The sequence below is a fragment of the Cucurbita pepo genome, chromosome LG02 (genome assembly GCF_002806865.2).
Source record: "Cucurbita pepo subsp. pepo cultivar mu-cu-16 chromosome LG02, ASM280686v2, whole genome shotgun sequence".
Taxonomy (NCBI): Eukaryota; Viridiplantae; Streptophyta; class Magnoliopsida; order Cucurbitales; family Cucurbitaceae; genus Cucurbita; species Cucurbita pepo.
In genome coordinates, this window is record NC_036639.1 from 1313635 (window position 1) to 1330464 (window position 16830).

At 37.6% G+C, this 16830-nt stretch overlaps 4 protein-coding genes across 9 annotated transcripts; 1 reads left to right on the plus strand and 3 right to left on the minus strand.

Annotated features, from left to right (window-relative positions):
• The first annotated feature begins 260 nt into the window (after positions 1 to 260).
• LOC111788164 lies at positions 261 to 4333 on the plus strand. The gene is made up of 5 exons (XM_023668413.1): positions 261 to 1401; positions 2474 to 2526; positions 2752 to 2918; positions 3000 to 3151; positions 3640 to 4333. The coding sequence occupies exons 1-5, from the start codon at positions 651 to 653 to the stop codon at positions 3993 to 3995; spliced, it is 1479 nt and encodes a 492-aa protein (XP_023524181.1). The 5' UTR covers positions 261 to 650; the 3' UTR covers positions 3996 to 4333.
• Positions 4334 to 5330: 997 nt separating this feature from the next.
• LOC111788302 (abscisic acid receptor PYL2) lies at positions 5331 to 6329 on the minus strand. The gene is made up of 2 exons (XM_023668628.1): positions 6079 to 6329; positions 5331 to 5897 (listed from the first exon to the last, which is right to left on the minus strand). The coding sequence occupies exons 1-2, from the start codon at positions 6302 to 6304 to the stop codon at positions 5554 to 5556; spliced, it is 570 nt and encodes a 189-aa protein (XP_023524396.1). The 5' UTR covers positions 6305 to 6329; the 3' UTR covers positions 5331 to 5553.
• A 60-nt stretch (positions 6330 to 6389) lies between these two features.
• LOC111788223 (histone deacetylase 2) lies at positions 6390 to 12866 on the minus strand. 3 transcript variants are annotated; one of them, XM_023668503.1, is made up of 15 exons: positions 12565 to 12866; positions 12412 to 12467; positions 11974 to 12091; positions 11675 to 11737; positions 11270 to 11338; positions 11023 to 11189; positions 10850 to 10914; positions 10725 to 10771; positions 10508 to 10552; positions 10375 to 10425; positions 10081 to 10167; positions 9869 to 9956; positions 8802 to 8909; positions 7162 to 7192; positions 6390 to 6736 (listed from the first exon to the last, which is right to left on the minus strand). In XM_023668503.1, exons 1-13 carry the CDS (start codon positions 12643 to 12645, stop codon positions 8809 to 8811), a joined length of 1038 nt encoding a protein of 345 aa, XP_023524271.1. In that variant the 5' UTR covers positions 12646 to 12866; the 3' UTR covers positions 6390 to 6736; positions 7162 to 7192; positions 8802 to 8808. The 3 variants fall into 3 exon arrangements, 2 of the variants coding, with proteins under 2 accessions (XP_023524271.1, XP_023524272.1); XR_002814113.1 differs by lacking the exon at positions 6390 to 6736 and having other exon boundaries at positions 6807 to 7192; positions 9885 to 9956; XM_023668504.1 differs by lacking the exons at positions 6390 to 6736; positions 7162 to 7192 and having other exon boundaries at positions 8568 to 8909; positions 9885 to 9956.
• Positions 12867 to 13069: 203 nt separating this feature from the next.
• Positions 13070 to 15835, minus strand: LOC111788269 (protein REVERSION-TO-ETHYLENE SENSITIVITY1). Of its 4 annotated transcripts, none has more exons than XM_023668582.1 (4): positions 15628 to 15835; positions 14438 to 14528; positions 13945 to 14328; positions 13211 to 13633 (listed from the first exon to the last, which is right to left on the minus strand). In XM_023668582.1, exons 3-4 carry the CDS (start codon positions 14251 to 14253, stop codon positions 13211 to 13213), a joined length of 732 nt encoding a protein of 243 aa, XP_023524350.1. In that variant the 5' UTR covers positions 14254 to 14328; positions 14438 to 14528; positions 15628 to 15835. The 4 variants fall into 4 exon arrangements, with proteins under 4 accessions (XP_023524351.1, XP_023524350.1, XP_023524348.1 ...); XM_023668580.1 differs by having other exon boundaries at positions 13945 to 14349; XM_023668583.1 differs by having other exon boundaries at positions 13070 to 13633; positions 13945 to 14528; positions 15628 to 15834.
• Positions 15836 to 16830: the final 995 nt, after the last annotated feature.

Below are 16830 nucleotides of genomic sequence, written 5' to 3' on the forward strand. Positions count from 1 at the left end.
AATTATAATATTGCAATTAAAAAAGATACTATTTTTAAAATAAAGAACAAAAGTTCAGGAATATTTGTTTTTTTTTTTTTTAATAATTATGGGAGTTTTTTTAAAATTTTGTTATTATTTTTATAATTTAAATGTTTTGATAAAATAGATATGGAAAGAAAATTTAATCTAGAAAAAAAACAAAAATCAAATTGTTATCCAACAAAATCGTAACCAATTAGATTATATTCCATTCTTTATTAATTTTGGGGTCATATAAACAGAATCTCAGTTTCAAACCGATCAGAGACGAAGAAGAATCAAGTTTGTCATCTTTCGCCATTAATGTTTGCTTCCAATGTTTTCCGCTTTCTGTTTTATCCTTATGATTGTCTTTAGATGACAGTTTGATGAAACCGAGTCAATTTTGCGATTGGAGGGAAGGAATATAGCTTCATTTTGCAATATTTTAATTTCTTGCGAATTCAAAACAGCAACGTCACTGGAATCCTTCGATTTTCCCTCCTTTTCCCACGAATTCTTCAACACCCGGATATCTAGGGTTTCAGTACGCTACAGAGCTTCCACTTCTTTCGGCTTTCTACTTGACTCAACTACTGGTATTGATTCCTTGTAGCACTGTTCCAAAATTCTTTTATGTTACTTCAAAAATGAATGAAAGCCGATCGAAGCTCCTATTAGTTCCGAACCAACTAGACCCTTATGCATTGATGCTATCGCAATCGATCGAACGATTTTTCGATGAATATCGCAAAGGGGTTACTGATTTCTCGAGCTTCGTTCCGATTTTCTCTCGTTTGTTGGGGAATTTGCCCGACCCGCCGGTGGCAGTTGTGTGGTTTTCCTCTGCTATGACGTTTCACACGGCTAAATCCGCAGCTCGAAATTCTTCGGAGAAATTGCAGGCTGTTAAGGATTTATTCCATCTACTCGTTTCTTGCACGGCGTCGTCCTGTGCATCGAAGAGAATTGCGGTGCTGGCTCCGGTTATTTACTGTCTCTTTGGTTTGGTTGTTGAGAATAAAACGTTGAAGGAGGAAGCTGAGAATTTGATCGACGGAGTTGTTAGCTATATCGGTATTTGTTGTGGTCAAGAGTCCGAGGACGGCGATTGTTTGTTGGGATTTGGTTCTTATTTTCTGGATTTGGCTCGAGTCTGGATGGTTGACAAACCTGGAGAAGATTTGAGGGGTTTTCTCCCGCTTGTTAGCCATGAAATTTGTGAAGGCATCGGTGTCAACGGCGGGGTGGGCTACTTTTCTGGGATAGTTATGTTTCAAGCCTTTTTGTTGAGGCTGTGCTTGAAATTTGCCTCTCGGATGTCAATGGTAGAGCTGCAAAATGAACTGCACAGCCGGGCGGTTCAAATGATTGCTGGGTTTCGTAGCTGTCACTTCTATGGTGAGATTTCACTTTGATCTTATTTTGGTATTTTTCTCTTTTAATGTCACGAGACTGTTAAACAACATGGATTGTCCACAACTTGTTCCCCGGCCCTCTGGTTTGTGGGTAGTTAAACCATAGTAAGTTCTTAGTAACCTGTTTTCTGACCTACACATGGACATAACACAAATCAAATTCCATCTCCTAAATGTCAGGAGTGTGCATTTTGTATGTAGGAAATTACATTATTCTCTGTTCAATTCTCTGTTCTACTGCTTACAGCCCAAACCCACACTAATATTGTGTATTTGGATTTTTCCTCAAAGTTTTAAAAGGCTTCTGTTGGGGAGAGGTTTCCACGTCCTTATAATGAATGTTTCGTTACCCTCTCCGACTGATGTAGGATCTTACAATCCACCCCCTTTGGGACCAACGTTCTCACCGACACACCGGCCAGTGTCTAGCTCTAATACCATTTGTAACGGTCCAAGCCCACTGGTAGCAAATATTGTCTTCTTTGGACTTTCCCTCGAGGTTTTAAAATGTTTTCAAACATGTCTGCTAGGGAGAAGTTTTCACACCCTTATAAGGAATGTTTTGTTCCCCTCTCCAACCGATTTGAGATTCACAATAAGTATCCTCGGCTTAGTTGCTTTCGTTTTGGTATACATTAACTCGATGTCCTGTTCAACTATCCACCATATCCTTCAGTTTGCATATTTGGTTGATACATGTAAATTAGGCACGAAGCACTGATGTTGTAATCTGTGAACATAGCTAAAAGTGAAAACCAGGGATGTCTGGCACATATTCTCTCTTGGGAATCATATAATTCAGTAGATTGTTGTTCCATGGTCACAAACAAATCTAATTCTGAAAGTAATGTCTCTCTGTATAAGGTTTAAAATGAAAATTCCAATGGCCTTTGCGTTGCACGTTCATTATGTTTACAGGACTTCTCTTGTTCGTATGCCCTCTACATATCTGGATGACCAAGCTTTTCTTAGCTGTGCTCTAATTGCATCCGATCTTTTCTCCTATTATCATGACTCTGGGTGCTTGTTATCTGAAATCTGTTGGTGCGTATCAGATACTTTCCTCAGGATGCTGCTGCAGTCAGTTTTGCCAACCACCTATTTGTTGGTCAGTATTTCTTTCTTTCTTGAGTTTCGTTTACCATGCGTGTAGTATAACTATATGAAGCTGTAGTACTTCTACTAGGAGATTGTTGGCTTTCCCTTATGAGATGTAGTTTTAGCTTCTGCAACTCTGCTACTATCCATCAGATACACGCCCATGGTGGCTTATTCACCTTCATGTGGTAAAGGGAATATTACCTTTGGTTTTACTGAACCGTTTCTTCTGCAGGGTTCTGCAGATGAAGTTCTTCTGCGAGAAGTGTTATATGACGCTGCAATAATACCAGATTACCCATTCATTAAACTTCAATTTGGAACTGAACGACCTGCTTTGGATTTAAGAACTACTTGTTTGAATTGGCTATTTGTTGCTGAAAATGGCATTCGAACCTTCAGGTATAATAAATCATAGTTCTGGACGATACATTTCATGAAAGGTAGTAAAATTTAATAATGTGCACCGTCTGATTGGTGCAGAGAAACTGGTAATCTGAGAAAGGCTATGTCCTACATAAATGCCTTCCGCAATTCTTGTTGGCCCTCTCAGTTGATCAATTGGGTCAGAAACCAACCAGGCTTCAGTGAGAGGATGAGTCAACCAAACATCTCCACACCCACTGCTCTCATCGGTATGTTCTATACGTGTACACCGTACATTAACTTTGTTCATATAAGTTTCATGCACTTTGTAAGAAATCACAGACCTCCACAATAATACGAAATTGTCCACTCTGAGCATAAGCTCTCGTGGCTTTCCTTTTGGTCTTTCCAAAAGGTCCCATATCAATGGCAATGTATTCCTTACTTGTAAACTCATGATCATCCCTTTAATTAGCTGATGTGAGACTCCTCCTCCAACCATCATCAACACTTGTGTGATTGATTGTGGTGAAGTTGACTAGTGTTGATTGATTGTGGTGAAGTTGACATTAGTGTGGCGTAGAACACAGAACTATTATGTGTTAAACTTTCATAAGGAATTGATTATAATCCATCTATACTATGAGTCATGTTTGTGTTTGCTGGACAACATTGAGACTTGGCTGGGCATTATCTGAATATATGTGTGTTTGATGTTCATTTATTGACGGATGACGCTAAATTGATTTAACTTCAGAGTGGCTTCTGGTATTGGAAAATCAAGGGGTGAGAGTGTTCGACCATTTGAACTCCAAGTTCAGAGCCAGAGAAATCACTTGCAAATCAGGAGCTGAGTTTGTAGAAGCAGCAACAAAGGTTCCGGATGTCAGAAATGTGATGGATGAAGATGCCTCCGTTGGTGACTTTGACATGGTTGATTCAGTGGCTTTAGCAGCAGCACAGGGAACACCCATGACCTTGAATACAAACGGCATTGGAAATGGAAGAAAGAGGAAAGAACGCATGAATGACAACGGAGACACGAGGGTAAAGTTCCTTAGGAAACATCTCCATGACAATCCACTTAGGGAGAAATCTTTCCCATTAGTTTGATTTGGAATCCCCATCACTTCAAAGATGCTACTATATATATCTATGTATATATATATAGGCATCTTCTTAACTCATATCTATGATACTATGGAGGAATTTTGTGTCTGCTCTGTGTCAGTCATACTCGTCCAAGACGTGTTGACTCTGCAGCCAGCCTCTCGACTTCTAACTTTTGTTAGGCAACGATGCAATCTTGAGATTAGAAGCTTCGAATCAATTGTTTTAGGCTTTTACATGTAGAGATTTGATGAGATGATGTTGAAGGCAAGGCCAGTAGGTTGTAAACGTGGAAAGATTTGCCATAATACACATGGTCCTGATGAACACTTTTGCTGTCCCATTTTGATTATGGTTGAAAAAGAAAAGGAAATTTATTGCTACCTACTTGAAAGTTAACAAAAGGTGTTCTAAACACTCATAGAGGCCTTTTTGTGTTCCCTACTGCTCGTGGATTGAAAAGACAACATAAGTTTGAATCTCACATGTTCCCTATGGACTACTCAGCTCACGAGCAATCCCACCCTTTTTTATCTTTCGATCTCTATATTTGAAATTCAAATTCAACATAATGCCTACTGCTAGTAAATATTGTCTATTATTATTATTTTTTTTTTATTATTATTTTTTTTTTTTTGAAGTTTTTCACCAAAGTTGTTAAAAACCATACGTTACAGAGATTTTCATACGGTTATAAAGAATGTTTCATTCCTACCTTCAACTAACGTGAGTTCTTACATAAATGATTGAAGATCCAATTTTTTACTTTTGAAAATACTTTTGAAATAATAATTAATGTATTATCTATCCGTTGCAAAAACTATAAAAGATAATACTTTCACAAATCGGGTATGACTAAATACATATAAACATATAAGAATTAAAGTCAAAATAATTAAAAAGGACGGGCTAAAAAAAGTCAATTATGGATAATTTCAAGTTGACAATCTTATAATTAAAAATAATAATTTTCCTTAAGAAGAAAAAAAAAATCCAATAATGGAGCTATGATGATGTTCAAATCACTCAATTGCATGTGAAAAGCATCTTTAGTACATTGCTTTGGCCCATATGGAACATTTAATTCATCTATCAATTTATCATAATTTTTTTATTTAAATTTATCCCAACTACATTTACTTTAATTTAATTCGCTTTTAATGTAAGTTAATTAATTAATTAATACAACATTTTATTTAAATCATTTCCAATATAAAATAAATAAATAAAAAACAAGGAAGAACAATAAACCATTAAAATGAAAAAAATGAAAATTATGATCATAGGATTGTCTACAAAATTCACATTATCATAGTAAAAACCATGAAATTAAAGTCGAATACTTTAAGGTTTCCCATCTAATATTTATTGATAATACATAAATTAAGACATAATATATGTCCAATATATAATCAGAATCATATTAATTATCTCTTTTCCCAACTAATCCAATAAATTAAATTAGAACAAGCGAAAAATCACCTTCAACTTGCAAAAAAAAAAACATACCGACCCACCACTAATCTACGCCGGCAGGGTCCCCGGCGCAGTCGCCGCCGCCCTATTCATGTCCATGCAGAGAGGCGATGGCCGCCCCTGCAAGCTTTTGAAGGTTCAACTTAATGACAGTGTCGACAAACATTTTGGTGTCCTCGCCGGTGTTCCCCTCCGGTATGTCGACGATGTAAGACTCCAAAACGACGGTGTAAATTTTGCCGTCTTTGTTGAACTCGTTCACCGACGTCACTGATCGGTAATTGTTCAGCCGGTGCTCTCCTCCGACCACCCTGAAGCTCAAAATATGCTTCTCCTCGTCCAAAATCTCTAGCCTCTCCGTGCTGGTGGACGCCGGCAGGCCGGAGACCACCGTCACCTCTCTGATACTGCCGACCCCGCCGTCGCCAGCTGTTTAACAATGATAGATATACCCATTTAAAAATGGCCCAATAGTGAAATTTTTTGAATTTATCAAAAAAATTCAAATATTATAAATAAAACCCATAAAAAATTATTCAAACCCAATCTAATTTTAAAAAGTTGTAAGCAATAATATATAAAAATTTAAGTTTTCGAGTTGAATAGTGACCTGACATGTTGCAGCTTTTGACGAAGTGTTTGTACTTCTGAGGATTATCGAAGCTTCGAACGAAGGGCCAAACGGCGTGGAGAGGAGCGTCGATGCGTTGGGTAATAAGGGAAGTGGTTGTGTTAGGAGAAGCCTCAAATTTGTGGTAACTTTGAATGAGAGGTTCAAGTTCTTGAAATTCCTCTGCCTCTAAGCCCTGCAACGGCGACGTTTTCTCCATTGCCATTACAAACCATATGAAGTTTACATGTATTTCTCTATTATATAATCTTCTCTTTCTGTAAGGAAGAGACTGCAATTTGAGACAAAGCTCAAGGAAAATGGATTCATCTCTCTTTATATAAATATATATAATGGGCTCTCAACCCAAGTTTTCTTTTTGACATCCATGCCCTTGGGATTTCCAATTATTCTAATTATACAAAAGGGTTCAATCTTAATTTAGTATCTAAAAAGTCGTTCAACTTTCGAGAAAAAAGAACAAATATCTGAACATTCAATTTTGTGTCTAATAAATGTTTAAATTTGGGTGTTACCGACACCGATGTAGCAGCAGCTACAACACAAAAACTCATTAGTGGGCTTTGACCGACACTGTTATTTATCTATCAAATACTCATATACAGTTCATTCCACTTTGCTGCAACAGCTACCTGTCCTGTGGGGGATAAAAAAAAAAGGTCACACTTTCGGCAGATTATAAATGCTAAACCTCATAAAAGTTCCCATTTTTCAATGCCCAGAGGGCATTTGGATAAAAAAGTAAGATTTTTTATATAGTCTGGAACTATGAAACATAGCCTAAATTCATCAATGTTACTCAGTCTGGAGCTATGAAATATAGCCTAAATTCATCAATGTTACTCATCCCTAACAGAAGCTCAAACACTTGCAGATAAAAATATACTCTATAAACCTATACAGCTGTGTGGATTCAGACTTTTCAGACTCAAATTGCATAATTCATAAGAGAGAGAGAGAGGGCTAAAATGTAAATGTGGCAGTGGCAAACGTTGGAAAGGCAAAAAAGGTGGAGATTCGTGGATCATGTGAAATGTATAACAAACTCCTGCGTGATCTTACCTCCTCTTTGCGGGATTTCTCACACTTTAACCTGAAAAAAGAAAGAAGAAAAGAGAAGGATAGAAAGAATATCAATATAATATAGGGTGTAAAATGGGTTAATATTGATGAGTATTAATAAAGTTGGGTGTTTGATATGATGAAGCGTAGTGATAAGGGGTCATCCTCATCCAGTACTTGGTTAGTTGTATCAATGCAGAGTTTGAGAAAAAGAAAAAGAAGATAAGAAAGAGTGGTGTGTGACAGCCTTAAACATGCTCTGCAATCCAAAAATTTCTGGTTCAGCCTCCTTTCTTCTGTTTCTCTGAAACACAGGCTCCGAAGCCTGTTTGACTTTGACCAAAGCTTTGTTTCTTATTCTAACATATCTCATTGTCCTCTAAGTTTTACAATTCTGGAGGGAACCAAAGAGTGGGGAAAAGAGATTGAGTTGGTGGGAGTTGAGAAGAGGCATGGGAGGGAAGGAGTAAAGTCTAGAGTGAAGGGGCTTGGGATTGGTGTTGGAGCTTATAATGACTGTCTTCTCTGCCTCCAATCAAACTCAATGCCACTCATCCTACCAGGACTTCGTGTCGCCCTGCCCTGCCCTGGATTCCACCCATCCTAACCTGTTTCCAGCTCTAGCACACTGATTTCCTTGAATTTCGTTACCTACTTCTCAAAAGGATATCTAGCCCCCGCCGCTAATACATTGTTTCCATCTGGACTCATCCTATAAGACTGTCAAAAGCCTTGTTCCCTATCTCGAGTCTGGTCTTGCAGGTAAGAAGATTCATAAAATCTTAATGCTAAGTTGGAACTCATTTTCTTAGTGTCCATTTATTTTATTTACAAGCCGTTGCCCCACAAGACCCACTCAGGGTGGCTAAAAACTAAAAACTTCTATCTAGGTACCAACTAGTAGTCATAAAAATACGGATAATAGAATTTAGATGTTCATCAATTTAACAAAGTTTATATCCAGACACTCAGATGGCACAGGATGATATTTGTTAGACTCCAGAAAAAGATAAGAACTTAGAACAAGTTCACTCACATCCAAAAAACTGGAGCGTTCACTAGAAGTGTACATGAAAGTATTAAAAAAAATCAGAAAACTAAGGTTCACGGACCAACTTACACGTACTTTGACTATTCTCACGGTGAAGGATATTAAATCTTGTCCAAGTGACAACAATAGCTTGAACCCATCCTCCCTAAACTCTTTATTATTTATATGATCCTTTTTGGGCACTAAGGTTTAATGGTTAGGTTCAATATTACATTATAACCATTTGATTAATCAATTTCCATGGTTTCGATCAATGACCTCAGATGGTCAAGAGTTCTACAAAGGCAGACTTTAATATCGACTTATATTTTCCCCAGTGTCGGGTCAAAGAGAGCTAAAAAGAACAGTGCAGCAGTTATTGGATTCTTGAACAGTCAGGTTTGTTTTTGCTCTTGTACTTATAATCATTCCTGAGTAATTACCAAAGTATAAGGTACTCTAATGCGTCTCCGACATGCGAGGACATGCATATAGTACCGAACAAAGTTCTGCTCCAACTTTGTACATTTTCATACAAGACATGAGATTACAGAAAAGCCATGCCAAATGGTTCATGATACTAAATAAAACAGGAAACAAAATAGCTCACTTGATGACTACATTCTGCCTGGAGTACTTCCTGTATCGATTAAATTTTGCTTCGAGAGATTTTCGATTGAATCAGCAATGACTTTAGCGCTAGATTTCATGTAACCGCCTGAAAATGGAATTTAAAAATCATCTGTCAATAAACATTACCTCAAGAGACTACAATGAAGTTAAACAAAAAAATCGTCAACACATATATTTCATCTGCATTAGCACAGTAATCTAGTTTGTCATTGCTAGGCATCTTTTTCTAGATTTTATTTATTTTGCACCAACAACATTATATCTATACTACACATCAGGCAAACCCCAGAGTTTTCTTATTCTTTTAAATTTTTCCTTGAGGATAGAATAAATATCTTATTAAGTAGATATGAGAAAAGTGCTACACAATTGGGATCTTTAGATATGAAGGAAAAAAGACATCCCATGCATGTCCTCATCAAATAAGCAAGAAAAATAGAGAAAATGAGCAACAAGATAAAATGTCAAAATTTTGATAGGAAAAAAAATCGATTTGTAAGTTAAAAGTAGAGAAAATGAGATGTTTTCTCAAATAAGATAAAAGTCGATCCATCAAAATGATACGAAATGGCGAAAGTAAGCTACATTATTTCAGCAATTTCATATCATACCACAATGTTTTCTAATTCCAATCATAAGGTTCCGAGGACAATTTCTAATCTTTACAGATTCACCAAGACTTGTTCCTATTTACAAGAACTCATCTTCTTGAGAACAATTTTCTCATTATCAAGGTAAATGTTTCATACTACCAACAAATATTCCATCGTTGAGAAGAAAATAATTCCCAGACAATAAATGTTATATCCAATATCCATACTCTTAGTCATTTAAATCTCACGATACCACCCCAACTTACGATGTAGGTAATGCAAAAAATGATATAAAAAATTTACTTTAATGTTGAGGGTCAAACATAACTTGCAATAGAAGAATCGAAGACGAATGAAAATGAGAAAGATGTAAAGAGCTGCTCAAGGAGATAATCTGAAAACTTGTCATAGTTATGTAAACTCGTGACAAGTTCACGCAAGGGAAAAGGACCTGATGTTAGCATTACAATGGGAATTCTCCTCGCACGAGCAAATCTGAAAACCTTTTCATCTCTTCTAGCTATTCCATCAGCACTAATCTGCAAATTAGTGTATATAAGCCAACAAGACAACCGGCTAATTTTTTTTTTTTTTTTTACTAGGATCAATGATCAAGAAAGAAGAACCAACTTCTTGCACAATAAATTTGTGGGGCATAGTTACCTTCAACAAACCCAGAGGATCTCCATCTAGAATATCAGTCCCAGCATTGTAAACAATCAATTCTGGATCATAGGAAGTGGAAGCAACCTAACATGAACATGATGAAAATTAGCAGCGACTTGACAACAAATTAAATAGCAGTGTTATAGACCCAGATGAAGAGTGAGAGAGGAGATGATTCAATTGCATGAAACTTGAAAGCCTAAAAATAAAGGCTAAAACAGAAGATTCAATATTTTGACACAATGAGTAATATCTAATTAAGTTTTAAAAAATGAATTAAAGAAAAGCTACCTCAAGTGCTTCTTCCAATTTCTTCAAGTATTCACTAGTTCTGGTCCCACTCTACATGAGAAATTGTAGCTATGAAACATGCAGGCAAGAAGAGAAACAAACAACGCCTATTTCCATAACATGCATTACTTACAACGACTTCAACTTTCTGATTAATGCATCGCCTAGCCTCGTAATCCTGACATGTGCACACATACACAGAGAGAGAGAGAGAGAGTCAACCAACACTTTTATGCTAGAGTAAAATGGTAATAGAGAATTTGGAAATGAGATGGAAATAGAAAATTGAGTTGCCTTAACAGCACTAGAAAGAACTAACACGAGGGCAAACACAAAGCAGTGTAACTTACAAATGGATATATTTCTGGATTGAACATATCAAGAATATATACTCGGCCTGCTAGTACAGAAAAAACCATTAGCATTTAAAAAGAGAGCAAATTAAAAGCTATTGCTGGAAAATAAATTGACATACTATCATGGGAAAAATCCTTTTCATGGCCATTTCCTTGATGGGCATCAAGATCAATAATCATTACACTGCAATCGTCACGTATCACGAGGATAAGGGTTAATTATTACTAGTAATTGGTATGCACAAAACTCAACACTATACCAGTTCCTTTAGATCATCATGGTGCAGTTTACCTTGATATATTTAGCTGAACAAAGGCGTAGTGTATACACAGAGTAATATCTGCATACATACAAAATCCCCCTCCTCGTTCTGCTGAACAATGGTGAAAACCACCTCCTACATTGATAGCCCATCCTCTCCCCTTTGCTACTTTTGCAGCTAATATACTCCCTCCAACCTGCAGCAGCATACAACAATTACAACCCATTTTAAGTTTAAAATGGAAAAGGGTAGAGGAAAAGAGTTCCAAAAACTCACCTGGTTACGAAATGGACGTTCAACTTTCTCCTTGACAATACAATGAGGAAACAACGCAACAGGAGGGACCTACATTGAGAATTTCAGATCAGTCTAAATTGAACGACTACAACTAGAATCTGAGAAAGGAAAAATAATTCAACTCAACGCATGTACAATCTCATACAAATTGAACATCTGAGGCTTCCATATATTACAATCCTCACCAGGTTTTCAAAAAGGCAACTTTGTCTTAAAGTCTAAGAACACAAGCCTATGACCCATACCATAAGACTAAAATCCCACTTCCAAGAAGAAATGAATGACTCGCTACATCACGGCCGATGACATTTAACAAATCCAAAATATCACACAAGGGCAACAAGAGAAACTCACAGAGCAAGAAGATATGATACGATATAATACCTCAATAATCTTGGCAACGTTTAAACTGTTCTTCAAACTATTCAGGTACGATTCAGTATGTACCTGATCAAATATTACCAGTGAGAATATACTTCATCGTTGAATTTCTAAAGTTCGTGAATGAGTTAGTTTAATCTTCCTACGTGAATAATAATTACCAAGATAGACTTCTTCAATGAATAAGTAATAACAATACTGGTTCGTGATTTATAATTTGAGAATTCATGGAAAAAGAGAGAGCTGAAGGCAGCGCTAACGTTTCAAACTACTCATTGCAAAGAAGGAATTTGGAAACGTACCACAAGAAGATCGTTCATTTTAGCTTCCAAAGGCTCGATGATTTGATCTTTCCTTATTACTCCAGCGGCAACAAGGAATTGGCATACGCGACCCCATTTCTTCGAATCAAATGGATGCCTACAGACAGGATTTCCCAGTAAAAACTTACCAGCTAAAAAAATAGAGAAAAAAAGAAAAGAAAAGAAGAGATTTCAAGGCAACTAAAATCGAATGACGTAAATTACTAAAATAGGTTTATTAGAGGAATTGAAAATTAAGGCATTCCCGGCATGTTCAACAGCACCCAATTCACTACGCATGATTGAGAACCATAAGCAAAGCAGAAAACAGAAGAACAAGCAAAAGATATCTATCTATCAATCAAACATCATCTTCAATGAATTTAAAACAATCAGAACAAAAATAAATTACAAAACAATTGATCACCAGTTACTTACAACTTTTCTATTCCAAGAAATGAGATGTTGTACGATGAAGAATATATCACCGGAACCTGTTTTCACCAAAATCAAGAAAATACAGATGGGTACAGACGAAACCTGGAATCAGCTTATACGAGAACGGGAATGAACCAATATGTCCTCCAGTACCTTTGAAGAAGGAACGTCAAAATACAGCTTGCTGGAGAGAATCCGATCCCTTCGAACAGTTTCCGCATCGTCCGACGACATGATTCGAGTGAAGAAAGTGGCACAGCAGAAAATGGGGCCAGAGAAGGGCCGAGAGCGCACGATTAAGGGCACAATTGAAAACAAGTAAACGGTCAACTACACAAATTCGTGAGACGGTGAATTCGACTGACTCGGTATTGATAACTTGGATGCTCGAAGTATGGAATCGGGTAGGGGAATTTACGAGGCCGAGTCGGCTGATTGCGGTGCCCAATGGCTCCAAGGGATCATTCTTAAATCTTTGTCTTATACAATTTGCCACATATTTGTTGGATAAGATGGTCGAGTTATTGCAAAAATATTAAATTGACAAACTTTTTTTTTTTAATTTGTTTTTCGACTTTTGTTATTAAACCCGGTTCAANGGACTTCTAAATTAATTTTATTTCCGTTGGAACAGATCTTACAGCTAAACTTTCACGAATTCATCAAAATAGTATGTTTCCATTCATTATATGAACAGTGTTGCTTTAAGTACAACGTTCAAAAATATGAACAAACATTCTATCAAACTTACAAGCAAGAATGGGGCGAGCCATTCTGAACATCCTATGATCCACCATATCTAGCATTCCAACAAGCTTTTTATACAGTAAGTACCCATGATAAACCAACCAACCAACAGGAGAGAAAGCAAAGACAGACCAATCAAGAAGGGCCACCCAACCATGGCAATGCCCAGGCAGACCACCAGTACAAAGGGAAGGAATGATCTTACAATTGACATGCAATCAACCCAATGCCCTTTCCACAGAATAAGAGCTGCTACATTTATCATGTTCCAACTCATCGATCCATCGTAACATGCACGGTTCAGACAATTTGCGACAAAGGAATGGCAGTTGCATGTGAAAAGGTTGTAGGATTTATGCTCGAGATAGCGCTTACTTGATTGTAGGCCATCGTCCCAGGTAATGGCAGTTCCAAATTGTGAATGCTGATAGCCCTGCTTACATTTATGCGCAGCTAAGCTTGTTGGGAAGCAACACTACAAAAAATAAGGTTCCATACAACTGTTAGGGATCCATTGGTAACTTTTACACGGTTTACAAAGAAAATAAATAGTGTAGGAGAGAATATGATGGGCATCTTTGAAACAATATAGCATTGCACCCAAGGGAGACAGCTAACGAGGAAGCAGTAAAAAGCGCATTCTCTAAGTGAACAATATTCCTGGTTGGTCCATCACAATTTTCGTTGAAGTTGCTAAGTGAAATTTATGCACTTCGATCAGCTTGCATTCTAGTCAGGAAACAGGAATCTAATTTCGTGAAATATTTGTGTAAACTATGGACTTACTTTTTCTCTGTCAAGTTGAAGGTATCTCGCAACGGGGCCAAATGCAAAATCATTGGTATTCACAAAATTTGATCCTGCGAAATCCAATATGACTCCATCCTCCCTGCAAATCCCAACATGGCCAATGAAGGGTGCCAACCAAGAGACAACGGGAAGAGGGGTCCAAACCAAACAGCATGGGAACTTTGCTTGGACTGGATCGATTGCATCTAGAGGCCATAACTCATGTTTTATGCTCTTCGTAGAACTGACTAGTTCAACATCATAAACCGCTTGCGGCATCATTTTAGAGTACTCTCCAGGTACCATTTAGCTTTGTTAATAATTGGAACAGACGCATCACTGTGTCAAACCACACTCTGGGAGAGAATGAATTTGCCCCAGCTAACAGAAACAACCCCCAGACTTTCTCAAAAGGATGAACAAACAATGGGATTTAAAGGCAAGAAAAAATCAAGTTTAAGTAAATATTTCAAATTTTCAAGAACATTACAATCAGCAATCTGCATCCAAGGTGCAATGCAATCAACCTTCCATCAAGTCTCTTTTTCGTTCAAAAAGCTACAACTGTATCAAAAGAAACACTGCAAAAAACAACCAAGCAACCAAGAAAATCAAGAAAAGTTCTGATACAAATATTTCAGTTCGAAATTCCGTGGCTGATCAAATAAACAAGTTTCACAAATAAATCGATCGGGTAAAATATCTACGCTCAAATTATCCTTTACCAATTGCAAACCACCAACCATTGAAAGATCCACAACATTTTTTATTTTCTAACCTCGAGCTAACTTCATTTTAATATTAATGGTTATCCAACATCAAGGAGATATTTCTCATGGAACCAATACTTAGAAATGTCCACAAGATAGCAAGTTATTAGCCTCCAACTTTAGGATTTGTGCACGTTGTAGATGACAAATAAACAAGACCACAAACAAAGGCACAGCTAGGACTTTTTCCGACATTTCCTTCCACAATTTCTTTATGTAACCATGCTCTCAAGCTCACACCCCACTGATCTATGGAAAAACACGTGTGACTCAATCCTATGATACAATTATACAACTTCCCCATCTGTTAAACACAAAATTTCTGGATCTAAGGATGGTTCGTCGTAAGTTTATGAAGTCGAAATCCTAATTCATTCTCGGTCAGTAACAAAAGACTTGTCAGTTATAGAATTTGACCTTTAGCCCATTAAATTAAAATATCGATAAGATATTATATACAATCCAAATTATTCCCATCTGAATCATCTCATGCCCCTGGATCAAAGATTTTTCATAAACACTACCCAGCATTCTAGAGTAGAGATCGAAATCCACGAATTAAAATCGGAGGGCAATATCGATCACGTGATTCTACGGATTAAAACAAATCCCCAAAAACACGTAATTATCCCCACTTCTTCTGTTATATATATAAAAAAGGCCATCCCCCCCAAAAATAGAACTCGCAGAAAAATACAAAACCGTTAGAATTAGAAGGATAAGAGGCTCAATTTCTCACGACTGCTCAACGACTAATCTGCCGCCAAGCCAAGCACAAAAACATAATCGACTAATCAAGATTTGAGTTTCTTAGAACATAATAAATCGAGAAAAAGAAGATTTAAAGCAAACAAAACAAATTTGGAAGGAATAAAGAGTCCGGAGCAGAGAAATCAGGCCTGAAACTCACCTGCAACAGACAATGAAAGCGGCAAAGTGAGAAAAACCCGGGAACGAAGAAGAGGAAGTAGACGAAATGGTTGTATACAAAATAGTCGGATTGTTCATTGCTGAAAGCTGAAGCCCGCTACGATCGCCACAATTTATTGGAACAGAAAATTGATTGTTATAATTTTTTCTTCTCATTGCCTCCCCAGAATGGTGGCTATCGAGGTAGATGCATGAACCCTGATATTTTCTTATATTTTTTCCCGCGTGGGGCCCTTTGCTCCTTGAAAGATTTAATATTTTATTTTCTAAATCGGTTACCAAAGATTTTCAATATGTAAGCTTCAAATTAAAAATAACGTACATTATTAAACGAATTATTAACCAAAGTTTATATTATAGCCTTCTTCTTCCATTAGACCACCCCTTTTTCTTTTCTACCACCACCCCAAAACAGATTTATTCTATTAGAAGATTGGAGCATAGACTAGCTAGTACCAGTGGACGAAGCGAAACCGAGAATGTTGGCTTGAGTAATACAAACATTAATGAAAATTCAACGTCCCGAAAATCTAAAGATTCAATCTCGAAAATGCTATTCTAACAACTAGATTCAACGTCCTCGCTGACACTCATTCTCTTCTCCAGTCGATGTGGGATCCCCTAAATCCACCTCCCTTTGAAGCCCAACGTCTTTGCTGACACACACCCTCCTCCGTGGCCCAGCGTCCTCGCTGGCACTCGTTCCCTTCTCCAATCGATGTGGGATCCCCCAATCCACCTCCCTTTGAGGCCCAACGTCCTTGCTGACACACACCCTCCTTTAGGGCCCAGTGTCCTCGCTGGCCCTTATTCCACACACCCTCCTTTAGCGCCCACTGTCCTCGCTGGCCCTTATTCCTTTCTTCAATCGATGTGGGGTCCCCCAATCCACCTCCCTTTGGAATTCAGCGTCCTTGCTGACACACTGCCTTGCTGACACACTGCCTTATATCCACCTCGCCTCATATCCACCTCCTTTGAGGCTTAGCCGTCCTTGCTGACACACTGCCTTATATCCACCTCGCCTCATATCCACCTCCTTTGAGGCTTAGCCTCCTCGCTGGCACATCACCCGATGTCCAGCCCTGATACCATTTATAATCCAAGCCCACCACTAACAATATTGTTTTCTTTGAGCTTTCCTTTAAATATTTTTAAAATGCGTTTAATAGGGAGAGAGTTC